General features: G+C 46.7%; 3 protein-coding genes across 4 annotated transcripts; all 3 read right to left on the bottom strand.

The window, feature by feature from the left end:
• Positions 1–1,947: 1,947 nt before the first annotated feature.
• LOC127558196 (CD177 antigen-like) lies at positions 1,948–3,258 on the bottom strand. Its single transcript, XM_051991421.1, has 3 exons — positions 2,956–3,258; positions 2,532–2,684; positions 1,948–2,453 (listed from the first exon to the last, which is right to left on the bottom strand). Exons 1-3 carry the CDS (start codon positions 3,224–3,226, stop codon positions 2,206–2,208), a joined length of 672 nt encoding a protein of 223 aa, XP_051847381.1. The 5' UTR covers positions 3,227–3,258; the 3' UTR covers positions 1,948–2,205.
• LOC127557570 (putative uncharacterized protein DDB_G0290521) lies at positions 3,236–4,026 on the bottom strand. The gene is made up of 4 exons (XM_051990880.1): positions 3,941–4,026; positions 3,774–3,859; positions 3,441–3,685; positions 3,236–3,313 (listed from the first exon to the last, which is right to left on the bottom strand). The coding sequence occupies exons 1-4, from the start codon at positions 4,024–4,026 to the stop codon at positions 3,236–3,238; spliced, it is 495 nt and encodes a 164-aa protein (XP_051846840.1).
• Positions 4,027–15,299: 11,273 nt separating this feature from the next.
• On the bottom strand, positions 15,300–23,299 carry LOC127556405 (sialic acid-binding Ig-like lectin 14). Of its 2 annotated transcripts, none has more exons than XM_051989542.1 (11): positions 23,197–23,299; positions 22,116–22,490; positions 21,426–21,698; positions 21,247–21,294; positions 20,897–21,160; positions 20,288–20,566; positions 20,088–20,135; positions 19,683–19,946; positions 19,272–19,401; positions 18,969–19,135; positions 15,300–15,425 (listed from the first exon to the last, which is right to left on the bottom strand). In XM_051989542.1, the coding sequence occupies exons 1-10, from the start codon at positions 23,243–23,245 to the stop codon at positions 19,012–19,014; spliced, it is 1,854 nt and encodes a 617-aa protein (XP_051845502.1). In that variant the 5' UTR covers positions 23,246–23,299; the 3' UTR covers positions 15,300–15,425; positions 18,969–19,011. The 2 variants fall into 2 exon arrangements, with proteins under 2 accessions (XP_051845502.1, XP_051845501.1); XM_051989541.1 differs by lacking the exon at positions 15,300–15,425 and adding an exon at positions 17,989–18,771.
• Positions 23,300–25,227: the final 1,928 nt, after the last annotated feature.

Below are 25,227 nucleotides of genomic sequence, written 5' to 3'. Positions count from 1 at the left end.
TTCCTTAGAACAGGGGATGTCAGAGCTGGAAGGGACCTTGGAATAGAAGATGTCAGGGCTGAGAAGAGGCTTACAACATAGCTATTTAGAGACTTTTAAGTTTTTTCACATGAACACAATCAATACAGCTAAAAGAGTAACAGGTAACTGGCAAAATCTTTGCAGAAATTTCTCTGACAAAAGTTTCGTATGAAAGTCGTATAAGAACCTGACTAAAATTTTTAAGAATAAGAGCCATTTCTCAAATGATAAATGGTCACAAAATATGGACAAGCAGAAAAAAAGCGAAGCTCTACAAAACCGTATTTTTAAAAAAATGCTCAAATCCTAATTAAATGCAAACTAGAGCGAGTCTGAAGTTGTACTTCACACTCGTCAGAAAACAAAAAAGAAGAGTTGGAAGGATTATAAAAAACAAACAAAACAAAAAAACAAACAAGCACACTAATGAACTATTACATTGTGAATTGTGGAATGGTGAAACTGTGAATTGTGAACTGGTGCTGGCTGTTCTGGAACCATGCTTACTCTCTGACATATGAGGACACTTATTTTTCAGACATGAAAGAGGGAAAAGATCCATATGTGCAAAAATACTTAGGCTCTTTTTGTTACAGCAAAGATCCAGACTCGAAGGCAGGTACCAATCAAATGGGGAAGAGCTAATAAATTATGGTAGACAAATGCCAGGAATATTATTATATTTAGAGAAATATTGAATTATATGGTTTATGAGAAGCCTGGGAAGGCTTTTAAGAAGTAAGGCAGACTGAAGAGAGCAGGACCAGAGCAATTCAAATAGTATCATTATAAAGAATAATGTTTTAAAAACAAATTTCTTTTCTTTTTATAATGAAATCAGATGGAAGGTCATCCATCTGAGCATATTTCAGATAAGTCCCACATCCAGCTGGGAAGTAAAAAATGAGCTTGGGAATGGACCATGTGTCATTCAAGGAGCAGCTTATCTACATTTGGAGAACTGGCCAAATCAGGGGACTGATCTGTGGCTGTAGCCACTAAGTCCTCTCTATTGAGGTCTGGAACAAGTTGTGGGGATTACGGGATTTACAAGGTGGAAGTCATGTACGGAATATGAGACTGATGTCGGATGCACAGAGCTAGATTACAGAAGGCTCTGACTATGCCAGGAGGATAGGACCCCAGTTCCTATGCCAAGGCAAGGTCGGCTCTTCTATTAAGCACCTACGTGAGTTTGTTTCTGTGTTGAACACCAGGGATCCAAAGAAAAGCGGGTAGTTGTTGGTCTTGGAGGAGAGGACGTGCAAACAACCACATACAGACGAGTGAGATAACAGGGAAGCCCCGAGGGAAGGCTCTGGCACTGGGGGGATTGGGAAAGGCTTATCATGGAAGATGAGATTTCAGGTGAAGACATCAGGGGAGGGTGAGAAGTCAGAGGTCCTGATTCAGGAACAAAGTGTCAGGCTGATATCAATCCTTTGCCTTATGATCATTTTTGTAAATGACACAATTGAGGCCCCAGGAAGTAGCTCACCTAAGGTTACAGAAGGTAGGGCAAGGAAGTGATGCAGGAATAGAACGCCAGGCTTGGAGGCAGGAAGCTCTGAGTTCAAATGCAACACTTGACCAGTCACTTAACCCTGTTTGCCTCAGTTTGCTTATCTGTAAAATGAGCTGGAGAAGGAAATGGCCTAAAATCAACGAACCAAAAGAGCTCAGGAAGAGTGGGACATAATTGAAATGACTGAAGGAAGGTCACATCCACATGCGGAGACCATCAGCACACAGGGAATATTACACACATCTCCTTGGAGCACTGAAGCTCAGAAAAAGTAAAGCTGAAAGGAAAGGTCCCAGAGTCCTGTCCAGTGGGTCTGGGGAAAGGAAGCACAAGGTAGGAGTCCCCGGGGAACGTCCTCCCGCAGCCTGAGGGCAACCCAAAGACACACACCAGGGCAGAGGAAGCAGCTTTATTGTGGAGACACGGGTTCTGTCTGTCCATCCAAAGCAGAGCCCCTCGGACAGAGGCAGGAGCGGTGAGCAGCGCTGAGAGGCTTAGGAAAGCCCAGGGCCGTGGGGGCTCAGTCAGGAAAGGAAAAGGCAACAGCCATTTGGCTGGGATCCAGTTTGGAATATGGGATGGTGGGAGGTGGAGGCGGGGTGCAGAAGGGCCTCATCTCCATATGAAGGGTCAGGGTCAGAGACCAAGGTCCCAGGGGTTCAGAGCCAGGTAAGGAAGCGTCCCCCAAGGGCCAGAAGGGACCCCAGTCTCACCTGCCAAGCTGGTCCCAGGCCCAGTGAAACCCCAGTATTTTTCATGGCCCAGCGGCCCATTAAGTGCCTCCTTTCCTCCTCATCCTCACAAGCCTCACTCAAGGCAATGGGCCCCGGGGTCCAGAAGCCCTCCAGCAGACTGCAGTTGGACCAGGAACCGCAGCCCCAGAGGGCCAGTGGCAGGGAGGCGTTGCCTGAGGGACAAGGATAGGTGAGGATGGGCCTCCACGAAGGGACCCCCAAGCTCCCCCGACCCCGGGCCCAGGCCTTACTGGTTATGAGCTTGAGGATCCCTCGGTAGCAGCCGATGCTCCCGGGGCAGGTGACCAAGGGCGAGTCCTCAGGGCAGGATTCCAGAGCCGCACAGGCCTGGCACCGGAGGCCGCTGGGCACAGAGTAGCTGCTGTTGGGTGGCCTGGAGCCAACTGGGGAGGGGGCAGAGATGGGGGACTCTCAGGGGCCCCGGGGTCCTAGATCCCCAGGGCCCTGCACATTTTTCGCATCTTGGAAGCGCCCAGATCGAGCCCGAGGCCAGGGGACCCCCAGGGTGGGGAGGACCCCGTCCAAGCCCAGAGCCCATTTCATCCCTCTCTGCACCGCAGGGCTCCTGCCAGCACCTCCCCTGCTGGGGACACAGGGGGCGCTTCATAAATGCTCCCGCCCCAGACCTGCCCTGGGGGGAGGGGGAGCAGTTACCAGACACATTCCAGAGGGAGGCCGAGGTGCTGTCATCGTTGCACAGGTCCGTGGGGCACATGTGGACGTAGAGGGTGATGCTCACTTCGGGGGGCTGGCGGTACTGGGACACCCCCGTGGTCTGCAACCCCGGCAGGATGCAGCCCTTACTGCGGAAGGAGGCAACCACGGGGCCTGGGGGGAGGGGGAGAGTGGCGTGCTGGGGGGAGGGGCAGCTGTGGTGGGAGGGGCTGATGGGGAGGAGAAAGGGAGGGACTGCTGAGGGGAGCATCTGTGGAGCCTAGGAGAGGGTGGGGTGTTGGGGAAGCGGGAAGAGGATGAGGGGGATTGTAGGGGACAGGGAGCTCAGAAAGGGGGTCTGAGGGGAGGGAACTGGCGATTCCGGCCTAGGGACTGCTGCGGGGCGGGGGGGGGGGGGGGAGGGGGTGTGAAGGGAGGAGGGCGGAGGGTGGAGTTAGGGAGAAGGAGGGGGGAAGGGCTGGGACCTGGTGTGGGGGGATCTGGGGGCGGGGCTCGGCCTCACCGGTGGACACTCGCAGCAGCGTGTGCTGGCACACTTCCAGCTTCTCACACTCCTGCACAGCCGAAACTGGGCCAGGGCCGGGACTGGGGCTGAGGCTGGGCCCGGGACTGGGGCTGAGGCTGGGCCCGGGACTGGGGTTGAGGCTGGGGCCGGGGGCCGGGCCGAGCTGGGTGAGCGGCAGCTGGTGGCAGCGAAGATCGGCTGTGCCTGTGGGAAGGAGGCTCGGTCAGCCTTCGAGGCGCCCCCCCACACACACACACCTTCCCCCACGCCCGGCTGGGCCCGGCTCACGCACTGCTGAGGCAGAACCACAAGTGGCAGAGCGTAGCCCCCAGACACAGTTTTCCCGCCATGGTGTCTGCAGAGGCAGTCCGACCCACGCTGCCAGGGGGGCGGGACCCGTGGGCCTGAGGGCGACGTTCTATTGAGTGGCTCCACGGAAGCGGGAAAGAATGACCTCACCCATTGGCGGAGCTACCCGAGGGTGCGAAGTGGTGCCCACCTTGGCGCCCATTCGTCACGCCCACGAAGCAAGCTCGAGGCGTCATTGGAGGAAAGGAAAGGGGGCGGGACCTCTAAGCGAAAGCACGGCCTCTCCGCTTCCCTCCTCCCCACCCATTGGTTCGATTCTTCCTGTCCTTCACCCCATTCGCTAAGGCTTCTGGGTTAAGCAGAGGCTGAGGCAGCGGGAGGAGAGATAGGGAAAGGAGGCGGGTATGGGTGAGGCACGTCTTGGGGCCTTACGGGAGGCCGGGAAGGCAGTCTGGAAGCATGGTGGCTTCTTATGACGCAGAGTAATAAGAGCAGCCAGTATTCACAGACCCCCGAAGGCTTGGGACATGCTCAGTCACCTCATTTTAGCCTCACGGTGACCCTCGGAGGCGAGCGCTGATGTTTGACCCACGTTACAGATGGGGTAACTGAGAAACTTGTCCAGTGACTGCAAGCTCCCGACCTCCCTCCCCGTACGCTACCGGGCGCCACCTAGGGGCCTGAGGAGGCATGGCAGGTACCACTCCCGGGAAGTCTGAACAAACTATCGGGTGGGAGCCCGGGCTCCCACGTTCTCTCCGAGGTGCAGTGAGGATCAAGTGAGAAAATAATTGCACAATGCTTCCTGGTACACAGCAGGTGTTACATAAGTGCTTATGTCCTTCCTTTCTCCTGGTTGGAACTAGAAGGCACTTTCTTTGTGATTGCCAGGCGTAGGACGGAACCCTTGGGCAAGGCCGTGGGGGGCACGGAATGGGAAGGAAAGGTACCATGTGTGAGGGCGGGGGTGGGGAAAGAGAAGCAGAGGGTTGGCTTTGGAAGCTCTGGGAGGGCAAGGGAGTTTCCCAAAACTGACGATTCAGGGGCACTGGGGGCACTTCCGCAGCTTGGGGGGGGGAATCTGGTGTGGGAGGGGGAGCCCGACAGGAGTGGGGGGAAACAAAGAGGGGGGCGGGGAAGAGACACAGACAGAGAGAGAACCGACACAGAGACAGAGACAGACCCAGACACAGACACAGTGCCCTGGTGCCCGAGGCCTCAGGCCTCACCTTCCCCAGCGACTTGACCCTGACCCTCCCTGGCCAGTGCTCTGTGGAGGCTCAGGGGGCACAGGGAGGGCGGCTGGAGGGTGGACAGAGGCAGGAGAGGTGTATGGCCAGGCCTCCCCAATGTATCCGCTGAGAAGACTAAGGACCCCCCCACACACTTCTCTTTGCCTTCCTGATATCCCAGAGGTTTTTCCTCCCACAGCCCAGGGTGATCGGAGCCCCCTAAACCGCCGGACAACAAGGGGTAAAGGCGCTCCCCCACACCAAACAAAACCAGGTCATTTCCAGAGGATGAGCTCAGCCCAGTGATATGTGGTTTTCCTTGAGCTTGGAGAGTGTGGCAAGGGGAGGGCAGAGGTTTCCCTCTCTTTGTCCCTCCCCATTAGCCGCGAATAGGCCCTGCCCAAAGGGAGGTCCGAGCAGATTTGCTGGCCCCAATACCAAGGAGCATTTCCCCATCGGGTCCCAGCCTCCGCAGGGACAATGCAAGGGGTTCTGAACTCATCCCACAGCTGGATGACGAGGTCATTTTAAAAGGACAGAACACGGGAAGCACCAGGAATGGTCAAGAGGATGTGAACACGTTAGGGATCGAGCTCGAGGGGTTTCTAGGCCAGCAGGTCATGCAGCCCATAAGGCTCCAAGCAAGCTGTCTGGATTCACAATCGAGGCAAAGAGTCTAGATTGTCTGAAGGAACAAGAGACATAATGGCCGTTTATGAGCCGGCTCTCGAGATGGTGCCAGGCACGAGTGGGTCAGGGATGCTTCTTGCCTCCCCGGCCTCATAATCCAGCTGGTACAGAAATGCAGCCGCTATGGGGGGGAAGCATTCAGACCAGGAAAAGTTGTCACAAAGAAACTGGTTCGACTTGTAAGAAAAACAGATGGTCTTAAACAAAAGAGAAAAATACGAATTTGTTTCTAGTACATCTCCAAAAGTTGGATATTCGCTAAAGAGAATCTCCGATAGAGACTGGCCGCACAGGGTTCTCCCAAGGCAAGGGGTCCGATATTTATCCCAGAGAGGGCCCCTATCATGTTATAAAGGAGAAAGCTGCAATACAGATAGACTGTCATCGAGTCAAGTCAAAGAAAGGAGCGAGATGCTGGGAAATCACAAGACCCGGGCAGGTGGGTTAAGTCTAAGGATTTTAAAAATTGTTTTGCCCTTGAGGAAAAAAGACTGGGCAGACAGCTCCATGTGTAATGAGCACTCATGCGTTTCCTTTTTTTTTTTTTTTTTTTTAACCATGTCGCCACCATACGTGGAACACCTGATATACCTCCCATGTATCATACAAATCTCAGGGAGCAGAAAACAGCTGTGGGCAAGCTGCCATTTGAGCAAGTGGCAAATGACTTAGGGGGTTGGACTGTTTGGGTGCCGTGTGAGAAGGGAATGGGGAGTCCCTGAAAGTGAGTTAAGACTCTGGGACTGGAAACCACTGGCTTTGGCCTACCTCGGTGACCAGGCCATGAAGAGGGAAAGCTGAGATCAAACCCAAGACCAGTATTGTGGGGATGACCCAAATGGATCAGCAGGAGTGGGAGCCAGAGTGAAAAGAGATCCTGAGTGTTAGAGACTAGTAGGCAGGAATGGAGAGAACGAGCGCTCATTTTTTTTTTTTTTCATTTATATTTCAAGGTTTAGCTTGAGGGTCTCAAACACATACTCCTTCCCCCATTTTTTTTTCTTTATAATCTGTGAATGTGTAAATCCTCTGACAGCATCAAAGCATGGGGAGGATCACTGGGAAGAGTTATGAAAAAACACTGGGCAGACAGCTCCACGTATATATGAGCACTCATGCGTTTCCTTTTTTTTTTTTTTAACCATGTCGCCATCATACGTGGAACACCTGGATTAATGTGGCTTGTTGCAATAATTTGAATGAGAACTACTTGGTTAAATCCTAGGAGTTCTGAAGTGACTGGAGCAGAGTGTCCTGCCTGTTTCCATTCCTATATTTTGTACCAAAGTCTTCTTCACATTAATCATTTTGAGACAAATTAACATCCATACCAGGGAAGGCAAAAGGCCAAAAATTCATCCTCATTATATATTGTCCAAGCAAAATGTATTAAATAAGATTCTTTTTTAAATAATAAAGCTTTTTATTTTCAAAACATATACGTAGGTTTCAACATTCACCCTTGTAAAACCTTGTGTTCCAGATTTTTTCTCCTTCTCTTCCCTCATTCCCTCTCCTAGACAGAGTAATCCAATATATAGTAAACATGTGCAATTCTTCTATACATATTTCCACAATTATCATGCTGCACAAAAAAATGAGATCAAAAAGAAAAAATGAGAAAGAAAACAAAAAGTAAGCAAACAATAACAAAAAAGGTGAAAATACTGTTATGATCCACACTTAGTCTCCACAGTCCCCTCTGTGGGTGCAGATGGCTCTTTCCATCACAAGACCCTTGGAAGTGTCCTGAATCACCTTGCTGTTGAAAAAAGCCCCATCCATCAGAATTGATCATAATATAATCATGTTGTTGCTGTGTACAATGTTTTGGTTCTCCTCACTTCACTTAGCATCAGTTCATGTACATTAAAAAAAATACTCTTTACAACTGACTTGAAACAGTTGGGATACTGTGCTCTTCAAAGGCTGCTTCCAGATTGGGGTGGAGACGTGGTCACCCCAAACATAGCTCCCCACATTTTATATCTAGCTTCCCTGAAGACCCAACTCTAAAACTTGATTCTCTTTAGTGCTAGCACCTTTCCTCTAGTTTATCTTCTCTTTCTCCTGTGTATACATGGTGTTTTCATATTGTTTTTCCCATTAGACTATAAGTTCCTTGAGGAAAGGGTTAGTCTTTTGGTTTTCTTTATATTCTTGACACTTAGCACAGTGACTAGTACATAGTAGATACCTAATAAATGTTTGTTGACTTGGCTTTCCAGGAAACATCCCATTCTTAATTTCTAATGTTCCTTCACTTTTCAGGGGTTCCAGGGTGGTGACTGACAGGGAAATAAGGTATTAGGAATCATATTGTTTTTGCTTCCAAATCTATATTTTAAGGTTCTTGAATATTGAGAAGACAAAGGAGTCATAAAAGAAAAGTAGAGCAGAGAGTCTGACTCATCTTGTGCTTGTTTTCATAGAGATAAGAGCCATAGAGATAGTCCCTGAACTCAAGAAACTTACATTATAATAGGGGAAGTCAACACAAAAGAAGGTTGGGTAAGGGAGAAGATATGGGGGCACCATTGTCGAGAAAGTCTGGGAAGAGAATTAGAAGTGCAGCTGAGAGAGCAATGGAAATTCTTAAATGGGAGGTTCTGAGAGGAACCAGCCTACCAGAGGAAGGAAAAGAGGTCACCTTTTTAGCTCTTGTGTATGTCATCAAATATTTGCTTTGAAGTGGACAAACCAAGTTTGGACATTACTACCTGAGTCTGAAAAATCTGGAGGCCTGAGGTTCAAATAGTCCCCAGGACTATTGCACAAAATAGGGCCCAGGAGAATAAAGGAGTGGCCACAGTACTCCAACTCTTATGGGGCTGGGAGAATTTTCTCCTTGTTAGTATAACAATTAAATAAGACTCTCCTCACTGGTGGAGCTTGATTGTGCTCTGAGCTTTCATGAGAAGCAGAGTTGGCTTGAGCTTGGAAGAGGAGAAATTCTGGATCGTCTGGCATCTGGAATTCAATCTTGTTTGGTCTGAGATATTTCTTTTTTTTATTAAAGCTTTTTATTTACAAAACATATGCATGGGTAATTTTTCAACATTAACTCTTGCAAAACTTTCTGTTCCAAATTTTTCTCTCCTTCCCCCCACCCCCTCCCTTAGATAGCAGATAGTCCAATGCATGTTAAATATGTTAAAGTATATATTAAATCCAATATATGTATACATATTTCCAGTTATCTGGCTGCACAAGAAAAATCAGATCAAGAAGGAAGGGAAAAAACCTAAAAAGGAAAACAAAATGCAAGCAAACATCAACGGGAAGTGTGAAAATGCCATGTTGTGATCCACACTCAGTTCCCACAGGCCTCTCTCTGGGTGTAAATGGCTCTCTTCATTGATTTGAATCATCTCAATATTGAAGAGAGTCATGTCCATCAGAATTGATCCTTATATAGTATTATTGTTGCCGTGTATAATGATCTGCTGGTACCGCTCCCTTCACTCAGCATCAGTCCATGAAAGTCTCTCCAGGCTGCTCTGAAATCCTCCTGCTGTTGACCTGAGATATCTCAATTCCAGTGGGAGAGCACATTCACTTTTTGTAGTGTTTGTACTCTTTCTATAATAACTTCTTCCATTAATGTTTCCTGTGGATTGGAATAAATGGGCTTATTTCTTATTCGCTGTAGTTGAGTCCATACTCCATGGAGAGACAGAGACAAGATGGGGGAAAGAGCCCATTAATTCTGCCACCTTTTTCTGGGGAGCCTAGAGTTAAAACTCTCTCTTCAAACAAAATAAAACACGATCACCAGCTCCTCTGACTCAGGATCTAATGAAGGGAGAAACTGCTCAGAAGTTTATCACCTAACAAACGCTGATTTTACCAAGAACCGGACCAAGAACGGGGAGCTCCTAGAATTTTCCCCCAATCAACATTTCCTGGGATGATGATCCTTATTTATGGACCTGCTCAAACTCAGGGACAACACTCAGGGTGCTGAGCCATTTTCCTAGAACCATGAAACATTTCGCCATCAATTATGTTTATTTTAAACCCTGCCCGCATTAGAGGTGAGATAGGCTGCTGGCCAGGAATGGGAGCCTGGGGAGAGGGGGCCGTATAGTGTGGAAAACCCAGGCCCATGGTTTCCATAGAGCCCGGAGTTGGAGAGCTTGAGCTCAGAGTGCCACCTTCTGGTTAATGGGGAAATTGCACTCGGAGTAGTTGTAAACTTTTTGTGCTTTTATGTTAAAGCAGGGACTTTTGCATAGAGATGGTACCAATACTGTAAAGGATTTATTTAAAAATCTATTATAACATCTTATAGAATATAAAGATGAGAATAATGAAAAACAATAGTAATAATAATGATAATTTCTGTACCAAGAATTAAGTGTAAGAATAGAAGAATTATTTGAATAAATCAATGGATCCATCCCAACCTGTCCCAGTTAAAGGGTAAGACTCCTCTCCTGCCTCAGGAACAGGTAAGTTGGATTTTACTCCACTCCCAGGTTCTCTGATACTTTAAAGAGTTTGGAGGAATCGAGGGTCTCTGCAAATGGTTCAGACATTCTTAATGATGTTCCCTCAAGGGTGCAGTTAAAACCCATATAACCACTAACAGTTGGGTTAACTTTTTAAAAAAAAGTTTTTATTATAGCTTTTTATTTACAAGATATATGCAGGGGTAATTTTTCAGCATTGACAGTTGCCAATCCTTTTTTCCAACTTTTTCCCTTCTTCCCTCCATCCCTTCCCCCAGATGGCAGATTGACCAATACATGTTAAATATGTTAAAGTATAAATTAAATACAATATATGTATACATGTCCTAACAGTTATTTTGCTGTACAAAAAGAATCAGACTGTGAAATAGTGTACTATTAGCCTGTGAAGGAAATCAAAAATGCAAGTGGACAAAAATAGAGGGATTGGGAATTCTATATAATGGTTCATAGTCATCTCCTGGAGTTCTTTCGCTGAGTGTAGCTGGTTCAGTTCATTACTGCTCTATTGGAACTGATTTGGTTCATCTCATTGTTGAAGAGGGCCACGTCCATCAGAATTGATCATCATATAGTATTGTTGTTGAAGTATATAAGGATCTCCTGGTCTTGCTCATTTCATTCAGTATCAGTTCATATAAGTCTCTCCAGGCCTTTCTGAAATCCTCCTGCTGCTCATTTCTTACAGAACAATAGTATTCCATATTATTCATATACCACAATTTATTCAGCCATTCTCCAATTGATGGGCATCTACTCAGTTTCAGTTTCTGGCCTCTACAAACAGGGCTACCGCAAACATTCTTGCATATACAGGCCCCTTTCCCTTCTTTAAAATCTCTTTGGGATATAAGCCCAGTTGAATGGGATAACTTTTACAAAAGAATTTTCTCTTCAAAAACAACAATGTCAGACACGGAGCTTAGTTCCTCCAGAGTCACGGGTCCAAGTCCAGAATCCTCCCCAGGATGTAAGTTCGAGGTGCCCTGGTTTCCCCAGGCTGATGGGATTGTGATACCAGCTCCAAAGGCACCATGACTCAGATTCCCCATCTGTGGCAATTACCTCAGACAGCTCAAACTCAGGACACATGAAGCAGACAGAAACAAACTTCCCATTTCCCATTTTGCAGGGCCCAAAGGGAGGAGGCAGCAGTTCCTTCTCCAGTTCAGTTCATGGAGGAAATGTGATCTTTACCCTACACTTACACAGTAGGAAAGAGCATCCAAAGAATGTCCCAGACTGGTCATTTTTAGAGATTCAGTCTGTTCTGGCTCTGCAGCCAGTCAAAGGAGATAGTAGGAAGACACTGTGCAGGATACTTCCACGCCAGCTGATGTAGGAATATTCAAGCAAACCCCCTAACAGATGAAATAGGAAGAATCTCCGATAAAAGTCCTATATCCAAGAGATTAACACAGGAAAGCTAACACAAGTATATAATACTAATTCCCCAAGCGGTCAGAAGATATGAATAATTGTTCCTAAAAAGAATCGAAACTATTGACAATCACCTGAAAGACTACTCCAAAATTATTAAAAATTGGAAGAATATAAATGAAAACAACAGAGATTTCAACTTATACTTAGAAAACTGACAAGGGTGGCAAAAAGATGGAAAGACTCGATATTAGAAGGCCTGAGAGAAGACAGATAAGTCAATATACTATTGATTGAACTGTAGATTGATCCAAACATTCTGGAAAGCAATGGAGAATTATGCTAAAAAAAAGTTTTTAAAATGTCCGAACTCTTTTTCCTGGAGATTCAGCTGCAGGGCAGACACTAAAGAAGTCTGAAAGATAGACTCCATATATACCAAAGTGTTCATAGCATCATTTTTTGTAGAAGTAAAGAAGCGGACAGAAAGTGGATGCCTATGGACTGGATAGTGGCTATATGAGTTATGTTATGTAGATATATAGTTATGTTATATATTAACACATATTAATGTTAATATATAATTATTATAATAATATACATGGTAATAATTAATATAACTAACTTAGATATAATGCATTATAATTTTAAAAATCCTAGAATTCAAGAGTTGGAAGGGACTTTGGGAGCCAGATAGTTCAATTCCTCCATGAAAAGTATCCTCACGTTATAACATTATTGATATGTGTTATCCAGGGACTTTTTGAAGACCTCTAAGCAGAGGGGACTCAGGACCTCTGAAGGAGCCTCCTTTGGGCAGATCTAATTGTTTAAAAGTCATTTCTGACATCAACCCTAAATTTTCTTCTTTGTGATTTCTACACATACGAGATGATAAATATGACGCATTTATGAAGATATGGGAAGACTTAGAGGAACTAGCTCAAGTGAAAATCATCAAAATCAGGCAATTAATCCATACAATGACCACAATAATTTAAGTAGAGGAAAACAAAATTGAACATTTTGCAATTTCAGTGACTAGAGATGAGAAAATATATTTTCCCACTTTTGTTGAAGAGATGAACTATGGTTATAGAATACTGAATGTATTGCTGTATCAGATTATGTATTAGATTATGGAGAAAGTAAGAGAGTTTCAGAAAAATATCTATTTCTGCCTCATCTACTATACTTAAAGTCTTCAACTGTGTGAAGCACAACAAAATATGAGAAGTCCTTAGAGAAATGGGAATACTAGATCGTCTCACATCCCTACAGGAACCTATACGTGGTTCAAGAAGCAACAGAATTGAATATGAAGCAACTAATTGGTTTAAGATCATAAAAGGAGTATGATAAGGACATATTGTCACCTTATTTACTTAACATAAAGGCAGAGTACTTCATGTGAAATGTCAGATTGGATGAATCAAAAACCGGAACCAAGGAGAAACATCAACAATCTCAGATACGCAGCTGATACCACTCTGATGGCAGAAAGTGATGAGAATTAGAAGCCTTTTGGTAAGGGTGAAAGAGGAGAGTTGTAAAAGCCAGCTTGAAGTTTTTCAATCAAAAAATCTAAGATTTTGGCAACTGATCTCATCACTCCCTGGCCAATAGAGGGAGAAGGAATGAAAGCCGCATCAGGTTTTCTGTCCTTGGGCTCAAAGATCACTGCAGATATTGACTGCTACCATGAAATTAAAAGACTCTTCCTCCTTGGAAGAAAATCTATGGCAAATCTGGGCAGAGTGTTAAAAAGCAGAGGTATCATCTTGCTGACAAGATAGTCAAAAGCTATGGTTTTTCCAGTAGCAATATCTGGCTGTGAGAATTGGACTTAGAAGGAAAACTGAGTACTGCAGTTTTGAATTATGGAACTGAAGAGGACTTTCAAGAGTCCCTTGGACAGCAAGGAGATCAAATTAGTCAACACTTAAAGACATTAATTCAAGCTATTCACTGTGAAGTCAAATACCGAAGCTGAAATTTAAATACTTTGGGCACATAATGAGAAAAATGGGATTCATTGGGGAAAAAAAGCCCCGATGTTAGGGAAAATTTAAGATAAAAGGAAAAGGGAATGGCCGAAGATGAGATGGATAGATTGCTTGTTATTGTACTTCATTCTTGAAGATGACCAAAATGACATCACCATGTTAGAGTTCAGTTACAGTGTGTCCCACTGTGGCTACTCAGACCAGAATGCTTTGCCACAGATTGGGCACAATTAGTCCATATGAACTTTGCACATCCGGCTTTTCTTTTGAGCTATTCCCATTCTGTTTTGCCCTTCTCTGACTAGGGCACGGCATGCTGGCGGTCCTGTGACAATGTCTCCCATGTCACGCAATCAATTCTAACGTTATTTCTTTTTCTTTTTTTTCTGCTGAGACAACTGGGGGTAAGTGACTTGCCCAGGCTCACACAGCTAGGTAGTGTTAAGTGTCTGAGATCAGATTTGAACTCAGGTCCTCCTGACTTCAGGGCTGGTGCTCTATCCACTGCCCCACCCGGCTGCCCCTAAAGTTCCTAAGGGAGACATTTTTCTGACCACTATGGGAGCACTTGCCCTGTGTGAGGCAATACTCTTTATGGCAAGCGTACCATTTGAACAATATGGCCAGCCCGGTAGAGTTGGGATCTCTGCAGTAGAGAGACAGAGATATAGTATCGTGGAAACAATGACCATGAACTTAGGCATTCTTTAAGAGATAGTAGAGGATGGAAGGACCTGGTCAGCGATATTCCAGGAGGTCACAAAGAATCAGAAGGACCGAATGACCCAACAACACAGTCTGTAGACGGGAAGATTGTGATCACTTGCCAGCTAGTGGCAGATCTGACAACTACAGAGCTTTTTGAAGTAATGATCAATGTAAAGAATATTCTGAGATGCCGGCAGCAGTTGTAATGTGATTTGAAAATAGCCATGATTTTTCTTAGTGACAAAGTCATGGGCATTGCAATGCCAATGTGATGATATCTGCATTCATAATGGAAGGAAATGCTAAGTTTCAGGTTGAGGCTAGTGAAAATAAATAAATATGGGGCATCTTCTTTAAGTTCAAGGACTTCCAGAAATCCATCCAAGGACCCCATGGGAGTTGTGGTCTGAAAAGTATATATAGTATATATACCACAATAAATTCCAAAGAGATATATGACCTAGATTTAAAAGTCCATGCCATAGAGGAGAAAGGAATCACAGCTATGGATGAGGGAATAAATCAAGGATACTAACAATTACAGGAGATAAAATACACAATTTGGTTTACATAAAATTGACATTTTTATATAAAATCAAGTATTTAAAATGAGTGGGCAAACAGTTAACTAGGGGGAAAAATCTTTGTAGGGGCAACTAAATGGCATACCGAATAGAGCACTAGCCCTGGAATCAGGAGGACCTGAGTTCAAATCTGGTCTCAGATACTTAACACTTGCTAGATGTGTGACCGTGGGCAAGTCACCTAATCTTGAATTGCTTTCCCCCTCCCTCCCAAAAAGGGAAAAATAAAAATCTTTGTAGTAAATTTTACCAATAGGGACCTGATTTTCTAAAAATAAGAAAATGCATAAAATATATATGAGCAAGAGTGATTCTCCAGAATATAAATGGTCAAAGATTCTAGTTCTCAGAGAAATGCAAGTTATCAACAACCTCAGAGGAAATGCTTCAGATAACTAATAATGATAGAAAAGACAATTAAAGTGACTCTTAGATGCTACCTCAGATTTATCATATTATAAAAGATATCCAAAAAAGAAAAATAATAATTGTTGGAGGGGAAATGAGAGGATAGGTACACTAAATTCATTGTTGGTGGAGCGAAGAATTGGTCAGCCAACCTGGAAAGCAATTTGAAACAATATTCAAATAAAACTGTGTATACCTTTTGACTTAGCAATATCATATTAGGTATATTCTCTGGATTCATAGAAACAGAAAAAGGATCCATGTGTATAAAAATATTTATAGCAACACTTTTTGATGGTACAAAACTGGAAAGTAAGGAAGAGTACTCATCAGTTGGGGGAGACCTGGGAGACTGAATGTACTGGAATATTAATATACCATAAGAAATGTCAGATATTCAAGGATGTTTTGGAGCCAGCTTGTATAGATTTACCAAGAGCCGGTTGTTAAATTTTCATTGTGAGTATTTACATATTGGAAATTAGCAAATGCCACAAATCAAGGCTGGATTTATTATTTTGTTGATTGTCTAGAGTTAAGGAAGTGATGAAGAAAATGGTAATAATGCAGGTTCAATCTAAAAGTATGTCATATATATTAGAAAAGCTGGTTGTTAAATATTTACCAGCACATTTCTGCAAATATGATACGATTCCATGAAACCCTAGAAAATTTTTGTGAGCTGATACAGAGTGAGGTGAGCAGAACCTAGAGAAAAGGCTGTACTTATTGTAACAAAAACATTGTAAAGAAAAAAACAACTTTGTAAGAATCCAAAAAATGCTGATCAATGCAGTGAATGGTCACATCTCTGGAACACTGAAGATGAATCATATTTCCCATCTCTTAATAGAGGAACAATGATCCAGTGATGCAGAACATGTGGATTTGGTTTTCTTGACTATACTTATTTGTTACAAAGGAGGATTTTTAAGTTTTTATTTTTGGAGGAGGAAGAAGACAATAAAACTATTAGTGCAAAAAAAATGGCATTAATAAAACATCTAACAATAAATAAGAGAGTGGAAGGAAGCTGAGAAAGAGACAAAAATGAGTAGAACAGTCTTGAAATTACTGTGACAAATTTATTATAAACTGAAAAACTAAACTACATGTATATAATAGAGATTTTCAATTTCATAAATAATTCACTTTTTCTGGAGATGGAAATGATCATATTTGTGGACGTTTTCCAAAGTCCCAATAATAGAAAAGAAAATTTGAAGAAAAAAAACCTCAAAGGACAACAAATAAACCCCAAAAAATGGGATCTCTCTGCCAGTATCTTCCTAGTAATCTGTGCTTATTATCAATAACAATGGAATTTCCATATTTACACTCAGCTTGGTGAAAAAGAAGAAATGGCATATAAGAATACAAGATCAGAGAAAGCTGCTGAATTGGGCCCAATACACCCACAAATAATCTGGAGAGGATTCAGTTTGAAAGCATAGATAGACTGTGCTTCAAGATGTCAAAAAAAGGGAAGCTGCCAAATCAGGAAAACAAAACAAAACAAAACCCCAAACCTTACCCTGAACTATGAATAGAGTCTTTCTTCTTAGAAGAGGAAATAGGACATTAGCAGCTGCTGCTTCATATGCCAGTTTAAGTGACAGATGAGAACAACCTACCCATGTTTCAAGGGACTTTTTGTGTTGATATGTATTTATATTTCCTGAATGCGCTGAAGACTGATAACCCAACAAATTGAAGACATTGGAGAGGTTTTTTTTTTGTTTTGTTTTGTTTTGTTTTTTTTTTTACTGAATTTTAAGATGCCCAGAATCAGCCATTATTATCAAGGATTATTGAGTGCCCATGTGCCACAGGGTTCTGCTGGGTACCATTCAAAACTCATCATTGCCAATTCTGTTACACTCTTCTAGTGCATTACAAATCCGAACAAAGCTTTTTCATAAGGCAGTCAAATGAAGGCGGAAACTTGTGAGTGTATTTTTGTTACTCTGACCTCAAACTCAGGATCTTATGGGCATTCCTTGAAAAATGATGTTCCTTTCTGTGCAACAAGAGAACTGTTCGGTTCTGCACACATATATTGTATCTAGAATATACTATAACTTATTTAATATGTATAAGACTGCCTGCCATCTAGGGGAGGGGGTGGAGAGAGGGAAGGGAAAAATCAGAATAAAAGTGAGTTCAAGGGATAATGTTGTAAAAAATTACCCAGGCTTATATACTGTCAATAAAAAGTTATAATTAAAAAATTAAAAAAGAAAAATGATGTACCCATAAGGCATATGTGGTATTGGGAGAGGAAAGAGAGTGTAGGGATCCACTTGCTCTTCCCTGTGACACAGGACAAGGATCAGGACCCAAGCTCAGGGCTTTCTTAGTTCAGGAAGCAGGGCAGGGACTCCTCGCTGGCTACACAAAAAAGCATCCGAGTTCCTAGAGTTGACCCAAGATCATGCTCTGTCCATCTATCCAAGATGATGCTCAAACCTCCTGGGAGACCAGCAGGGCTGCAGGAGAACAAAGGAAGCTCATCCTGCTGGGAGCAATGTCCTTGGGAGGGACATTGGATATTGAATAAGCTTGCATATTCTTAAATAATAACCCATTACCATCATTGCATCCTCCATCTTGGACAAGACTTATCTAGAACACTGTTTAGTTAGAGGCCTCGCTTTTTAGGAAGAATATTGACAAACAGAACAGTAAAAGAAGAGGAATAAAGAAAGCCAGTAATGACATCCAGGCAATGATTTATTTAGCACGTGGCTGCAGAAACAAACCAGGACCAAGGCTCCTAGTTAATATACCATTTGGAGGGAATAATAGGGATTGAAACATCTAGTTTCTTATTGGTGGAGAGACGGGGGAGACCCTGAGGGGAGGGAGAGAGTTAGCTGTGTGACATTCTTTAAAGTCAGGTCATCTTTGGGAGGGGGAGTAATCCTGTGACTTCTCCCAAACCAGGTGACTTACAGGCAGCTGAAATTTAACTTCACAAAATGATGGATAAGGACAAAAATGCTAGGTTTTTTTTTTGTTTTGTTTTGTTTTTTTTGTGAAAGACAGCAGAATGATGAGAGGAGTAGGACTAGAGAACATGTCATTTGAAGGTGATGAGAAGGAAATGGGTATGTTTAGCCCAGAGAGGAGGAACCTTGGAGAAGTAGAGGAGACATCATGGCTTTCTCCAAGTATTTTGAAGGGTGATTAGGTGATTGAGACTTGTTCTGATGGGCCCCAGGGACAGGAGAAGCCAGGTAAGTGTGAGGTAGAGACATAAGCCATGTTGGTTTTATAAAGTTTCCTAAGCGTTATTAAAGATGCTGAGTTGCTTCAAGGGGGGTCCTCCTAGCAGAAAGTGCATGAGCCCCTTTCAGGAAAGTTGTCCAGAGGATTCCTGATCAGGGAAGGCTTGGTCTAGGTACTTTCCTCATTTCTTGGAATGACATGGGGAATGTCGGAGGCTATCACCCCAAGACTGAGGCTATCACGGCAAGGATGGTTCAGCTTTCGAGACTAGAGGGCACAAGGAGAGGAGAAAAGGGGGCTTATTCAGATGAGGAAGGGAGAGAATGCATTGTCTTCTCTGAGAAGTAAGAGTTTCTTTTAAGTGGGGTCAGGGGCATGAGAAGAAGAGAAAGTTTGGGACGGTACTTTGGGGAGTAAACTTGGGAGTCAATAAAAAGTCATGGGGAGGATTTCAGAGCCCTTACCTGCTGAGGGAAGAGCAAGTATATAAAATCCACGAGGTGCTGGCTATTGAGATTTTTTTCCACAGGTCTCCAGCTTTGGCACATCCAGGGATCCGTACCACTCAGGGACTGAGTAGATGCCAATGGGCTCGCTCTTGTCTGTGGTATCCGGAGGCTGGCTGACCCGACTGTGGAGAAAGCAAGACCCCTGTCAGAGGCTCAGCTCAGATGGGCTCCTGCCCCATTCCTGCCCTGCGGGGAGAGCCACAGGCTGAGGTCTCCAGGACCCTGAAGCCTGTCAGGGAGGGGCAGAATCCAACTCACCAGGTGTAATAGAGCCAGGTCAGGCCATAGGTGAGAAGAAAGCCGACTCCCATGAGGGCTCCTCGAAGCAGGGTGAAGATCAAAGGCCAGGAGCCATCCTCCTCCTCAGAAACAGGGCAACAAGAGCAGGCTGAGGGAGACAGCCTGGGGGTTAGAAGGGGCGTGCTCCAGAGCAGGCCCAGCTGTCAGCTCCAGTGTCCCCAGCACCTGCTTCAGCTGGACCCCCAGCTGGACCCCTGGCTGTGCCCCTGACTGGACCCCTGGCTGGACCCCCAGATGTGCCCCCAGTTGGACCCCCGGCTGGATCCCCAGTTGGACCACCAGCTGGACCCCTGACTGGACCCCCAGTTGGACCCCTGGCTGTGCCCCCAGTTGGGCCCCCGGCTGGACCCCCGGCTCCCTCCCACTCACTCTGTACACAGAGCTTCACTGTGTGCTGCTGGGCTCCCAGGGGGTGCTGAGCTCGGCAGGTGTATTCGCCCCTGTCCTTGGGGCTCAGCCTGGGCAGCTCCAGGGGCAGGATCCCAGCATCGGAGCCCTCCGGGGCCCGCAGGACTTGGTCTCTGTAGGCCCAGAGCAGGGCGGCTGGGGGGTTGCTTTTTGTGGCACAGACCAGAGTCAGGGACTCGCCCTCCAGGGCCTGCAGGGACGAGGTGTTTCCTAGTAATTCTAGGCCTGGAGAGAAGCAGGAGAGCCCGGGTGGTGAGGAAGGCTCCACCTCTGGTTCTATCTCGGCCCCACACGGAGGCTGAGGAGGGTCCGAGCCTTCTCCCGACCGTCCCCTCTGGCCCACGGTGCTGCTCCTCGAAAACCTACCTGTTCTGTTTGCCCGGGACACGTGCACGGTCACATTCTGGGGAGGGTCTGCAATGGAACGGCGGGGTCTGGGCGAGGGTCCCTCCCCTCCTCCACCCCCTCCCTAGCTTCCCTGTTCCTGCTTCTCGCACCTCCCCGGGGTCTCAGGCCCTGGACCCTCCCCAGCCGCCTTCCCCGGGCAGACCCTCCCCGGGACTCACAGATAACCGTGAGCCGGACGGTTCTCTCCAAGCTCACTCGGGCCTGGGGAAACACCACCCGGCAGGTGACGTTGGTGCTGTGGTCCTGGGCGTGGGGGACCAAGAGCAGTCTGGAGGTGTTCAGCGGGGCGGGGCCGCGCGAGGAGAGGGCAGGTCCGCTCCAGAGGAAGGAGAAGTGCTTCCCTTGTCTGCAGAGCCCGGGGACCAGACAGGTCAGGGTGACCGGCTTCCCCCTCTCCAGGATCTCTGGGACCTGCAGCTCTGGCCTCTGGGTCAGGGCTGGGAGAAGAGAGAGACTCAGGGGGCAGCTTGTGTGAGCAGGGACGGCCCAGAGCCCCCCAGGCCTCCGAGGGGCTCTTCCTCACGCTGCTGCCCTGGCACCCGCCCCCGGCCTCGGTGCTATCTCCTTCCTATGCCCCAGTCTGAGCGGGTCCCCGCCGAATGTCCCCCCGCTCACTCCCGAGGCTCTGGCCCTCTGTTCCCAGGCGGGCCCTGGGTGCTCCCCCCGCTGGAGGGGGCGAAGCTGGAGGAGGTGTCTGGGGGGCACGGGGACATGGAATATCCGTTAGTTCTTGGGGGGCTACCCAGCGGCCCGTCCCTCTGACTCACTCTGCACGCAGAGCCTCACTGAGTAGCTCTGACTCCCCAGCGGGTTCCTGGCGTGACAGGTGTACTCCCCGCCGGCCTCGCCCCCCAGGTGGGACAGCTCCAGGTGGAGGACCCCGGCCCCCGGGCTGTGGCTGGAGTTCAGCACGTGGTGTCCGCGAGCCCAGCTCAGCGTGGCCGGGGGCTTGCTGTGCGAGGAGCAGGCCAGGGTCACGGATCCCCCCTCCAGGACCACCAGGGAGGAGGCGTTTCTCGGGAGAGCCGAGCCTGAGAGAGAAGGGAGAGAAGCCTGACCTTCCTCCTGGGACTTTCTCCTCCCCAGCCCCAAACCCCAGCAGCCTCTGCAAACATACCTGTCCCATTCCCCACGGAAGCAACGATCTTCATGGCCTGGGGAGGGTCTGCAACAGAGGGTGACTGTGGGCTGGGGCTGGAAGTGGGAGCCCCCAGCCTTCCTCCCCGGGGGGGGACCCAGCAGCCAGAACCCCCTCACTCCCTGGGGGTCCTTGTCCCGGCCCCTCCCAGAACTCACAGAGGACGCTGAGCTGGGCTGTGGTCCTCGTGGTCACGCCCAAGTCCCTGAAGGTGGCTTCGCAGGTGAGACTAGTGCCGTGGTCCTGAGGCTTGGGGGTGAAGAGGAGTCGGGGGGCCGAGAGAGCCGGGGAGGCCGACAGGGCGGTCCCGGTCCAGAGGAAGGCGATGGCTGTCCCTCCTCTGCAGGCCCCGGGAACCGTGCAGGTCAGATTCACGGGGAGCCCGGCCCGCAGGACCTGCGGCAGGTGGATCTCCGGCCTCTGGGTTAGATCTGGGGGGGAGAAAGCCCTCCGGGGGTGGGGGAAGGGCTCCACGTCGTCGGCTCCTGGGCAACAGTCTGAGGGGCTCCCTGGGGTCGTTCCCCTCATGTGGCCCTTCTCACGTCCTGACCCTTAGCTTTCCGTCCCCAACCATCCTTCGCCTTCCCCAGGAACTGGGCCTCTCCCCCCAAGCAGCCGACTGCAGCGTGGCCATCCTTCGGAAAGCCCCAGCGCCCCCCCCACCTCATCAGCCTTTGATGGCCCCCACAGAGACCCGCCCACCCCCAGCTCGGTCCCTCACCGGTCCTTCCCCTGGCTGAGGTTATGTTCTTCCCGGGAGCCACAACGGCCGTCCCCCCAGCCCTGAAGCCCACAATTCCCCCAGCACTCAGTGCCCCCCAAACACTGCCCTGCAATAGGCTTCTCACCAGCTACCTGGATAGATACCATCTTCTGGGTGTAACTGTAAGCCATGTTGTCCTTCTGCACCCGGAACGAGTAGGTCCCCGCGTCACCCTTCTGGGCTCCGATCAGGTGCAGGGAGCAGCTGTCCCTCCGGGGGTCCCCAGCCAGCAGGAACCGGCCTCCGGCCCAGGGGTCGGCCTTCACCTGGCCGTCGCTGGTGGCCACGAGATACCTCTTGTTCCAGTAGCCGTGGTAGTACCAGTATCCGTGAACGGTCTTGTTATTCCTGTATCGCTGCGGGTAATAGAAGGAGCAGGGGATGGAGACGCACAGCCCCTCCTGCACAGTCACCGACGCCGGGACGTGAATCCCATGGTCCGCATTCTGAGAGATGGTTCCTGTGGAGAGAGGGAGGAAAGGGGAGGGAGAAAAGAAGGGAGCGAGAAAGAGAGAGACAGAGAGAGAAAGAGGGGGGAGGAAGGGAGGGAAGGGGGGAGAGAGAGACAGAGACAGAGACAGAGACAGAGAGACAGAGAGAGAGAAAAAAAAGAAAGAAAGAAATGAAGGAAAGAGACAGAGAGAGAGACAGAGACAGAGAGAGACAGAGAGAGAAGGAGGGGGGAGGAAGGGAGGGAAGGGGGGAGAGAGAGACAGAGACAGAGACAGAGAGACAGACAGAGAGAAAAGAAAGAAAGAAATGAAGGAAAGAGACAGAGAGAGAGACACAGAGAGAGAAGGAGGGGGGAGGAAGGGAGGGAAGGGGGGAGAGAGAGAGAGAGAGAGAGAGACAGACAGACAGAGACAGACAGACAGAGAGAGAGAAAAAAAAAGAAAGAAAGAAATGAAGGAAAGAGACAGAGAGACACAGAGAGAGAAGGAGGGGAGAGGAAGGGAGGGAAAGGGGGGGGAGAGAGAGAGAGACAGAGACAGAGAGAGAGAAAAAAAAGAAAGAAAGAAATGAAGGAAAAAGAGAGAGAGAGAGAGAGAGAGAGACTCAAGAAGCTGGGATTTGCCATGTTCCCCCTCCTGCTCCTCCACCTTTCCAGAGCCAATTTCCCCCCAACCTCTTCCTTTTCCTTTCACGCCTCTTTCGTCCTGACTTACCCCTCCAGAGTAGGGGCAGCAGAAGCAACAATAGCAGCAACAGGTCCATGGTGAGATCCAGGGCTCAGGAGAGTCCAGAACTGAGTCCTGGGGTGGAACCAGATCCAATTATATAGTCCTCAAGGAGGAAGGAACAGGGATCTGGGGCAAAGAGGAAGAGAGGAACAGGAACAGGAGGGTGGGGAGCAATGGAAAGAAGAGTTCTCAAATCTTTGAACCTGGTCTCAAGGAGCTCCAGCTTCTGGGAGGGAAGGAGACCAGAGGAGGAGGGGAGCTGAGGGAGAAATGCCGGCGTGGAGGTGGCCGGTAAACCCTCCTCCTTTCCTTGTGGATCCTGCTGACCCACAGTCTGGAAGGACTCCATCCCCAGGGAGGAGGGATTGTAAGGAAACATGGTGTCCCCACAGGGCCATGCCGGATTTCCTAGCTGTCCCCTATCTGTTCCCCCTCCTCAGGATGTCTGGTCTAATCCAGCTTTTTCTCCACAAGAGTTCTTTGATAATCTTTCCTGACTCCCGAGGAGGTCCCTAAAGTCCCATCTCTGTCTCTCTCTGGGATGGAAAGCGATAATAGTAATCGTGGTCTTATTCTATCTAGGATATCCTATACCTAGGAATAATAACATTAATCATAGCAATAACTCACATTTATATAATGATTTAAAGGACAAACCCCTATCCCCAGAGGCAAATAGTGAGGGCCAGTAGGAACAAGTCTTATGTTCCTTTCCCCCTTTTGTATTTTTTAAAATTGACATTTGTTTTTATGATAACTTTATTTCCCACTATATCCTTCCTCTCTCCCACTTCCAGGGGGAAGAAGGGGAACCATCTCTTATGATGGAGAGAATAAAATGAGAAAAGAATTCAACCAAACTAATGAATATTGAAAAAGCCTGATGGTGTATATAAGGTTACCTATTCATAGCTTCTTTGTTCTGCAAAGAAAAGGTTGAGGATGGAGGAGGGATTAGAGAGGAAGGGAGAAGCTTGGGCCTTTTAAATTTGCAGCATTCACTTTTTTTGCTATTGTTCTTTAAAAGATAGATTTTTGCTCATGTTTTGCGCTAATATAATAAAAATGACAATTCTCCTTATAAATTTTATTTTATAAAATAACCTGCTTATTTAGTGTTTTGCTAATCAAACTACCAAGAATTTACAGAACTAGAACAATATTCATCTGGAAGAACAAAAAGTCAAGAATTTCAAGGGAATTAATGAAAAACAATGCAAAGTAAGGTAGCCTCGTATCAGACTTAAAACTATATTATAAAGCAGCAGTCATCAAAATCATTTGGTACACGCGAAGAAATAAGAAAGGCGAGTCAGTGGAATAGGTTAGGTTTACAAGACACAGTGACTATAACGATCTAGTGTTGGATAAATCCTAAGAGTCCAACTTCTGGGATAAGAACTCAATATTTTAAAAAATTGTTAGGGAAAACTGAAAAATTGTATGGCAGAAACTAGGCATTGGCTATTATCTAGCCCCCTATACCAAGATAAGGTCAAAATTCATGATTTAAATATAGAGGGTGATACGATAAGCAAATTAGAAGAAGAAGGGATAGTTTACTTCTCAGATCTGTAAAGAATGGAGGAATTTATGGCCAAAGAAAAACCAGAGAACATTATAAAATACAAAATGGATAATTAAAAAGTGTTTTACAAACAAAAGCAATGCAGCCAAGATTAGAAGGGAAGCATAAAGCTGGTAAAAAAAAAAAAAAAACTTACAGGATCATTTCTAAAATATATAGAGAACTGATTCGAATTTATAAGAATACAAACCATACTCCCAATGATAAATGGTCAAAAGATATTAACAGTTTTCAGATGAAGAAATCAAACCCATTTCTAGTTATATGAAAAAATACTCTAAATCACAAATGCAAATTAATTCAACTCTGAAATACCACTTTACACTTCTCAGATTGACTAAAATGGCAAGAAAAGATATTAATGATATCAGGAAGGAAAAGATATGTTGGAAGGGGTGTGGGAAAACTGGAAGACTAATACATTGTTG

Source organism: Antechinus flavipes, chromosome 3 (assembly GCF_016432865.1).
Source record: "Antechinus flavipes isolate AdamAnt ecotype Samford, QLD, Australia chromosome 3, AdamAnt_v2, whole genome shotgun sequence".
NCBI classification, from domain to species: Eukaryota; Metazoa; Chordata; class Mammalia; order Dasyuromorphia; family Dasyuridae; genus Antechinus; species Antechinus flavipes.
Note: the sequence above shows the minus strand (reverse complement) of the source record. Positions and strands in the feature narration are given on the sequence as shown.

What these genes read in the sequence shown, in the direction of transcription:
- LOC127558196 (XM_051991421.1), bottom strand. Translation starts at nt 3,226, where the DNA reads ATGCTCCCCTCAGCAGTCCCTCCCTTTCTCCTCCCCATCAGCCCCTCC. An exon ending in CTCCCTCTGGAATGTGTCTG is followed by an intron (nt 2,685 to 2,955) that starts GTAACTGCTCCC and finishes CCCCCTCCCCAG; the next exon opens with TTGGCTCCAGGCCACCCAAC. An exon ending in GATCCTCAAGCTCATAACCA is followed by an intron (nt 2,454 to 2,531) that starts GTAAGGCCTGGG and finishes CTTGTCCCTCAG; the next exon opens with GCAACGCCTCCCTGCCACTG.
- LOC127556405 (XM_051989542.1), bottom strand. Translation starts at nt 23,245, where the DNA reads ATGGACCTGTTGCTGCTATTGTTGCTTCTGCTGCCCCTACTCTGGAGG. An exon ending in TTCCGTGGGGAATGGGACAG is followed by an intron (nt 21,161 to 21,246) that starts GTATGTTTGCAG and finishes CTTCTCTCTCAG; the next exon opens with GCTCGGCTCTCCCGAGAAAC. An exon ending in AGTGAAGCTCTGTGTACAGA is followed by an intron (nt 19,402 to 19,682) that starts GTGAGTGGGAGG and finishes TGTCTCCCTCAG; the next exon opens with CCTGCTCTTGTTGCCCTGTT.
- LOC127557570 (XM_051990880.1), bottom strand. Translation starts at nt 4,026, where the DNA reads ATGACGCCTCGAGCTTGCTTCGTGGGCGTGACGAATGGGCGCCAAGGT. An exon ending in TCGGGTAGCTCCGCCAATGG is followed by an intron (nt 3,860 to 3,940) that starts GTGAGGTCATTC and finishes CCCCCCTGGCAG; the next exon opens with CGTGGGTCGGACTGCCTCTG. An exon ending in CTTGTGGTTCTGCCTCAGCA is followed by an intron (nt 3,686 to 3,773) that starts GTGCGTGAGCCG and finishes TCCTTCCCACAG; the next exon opens with GCACAGCCGATCTTCGCTGC.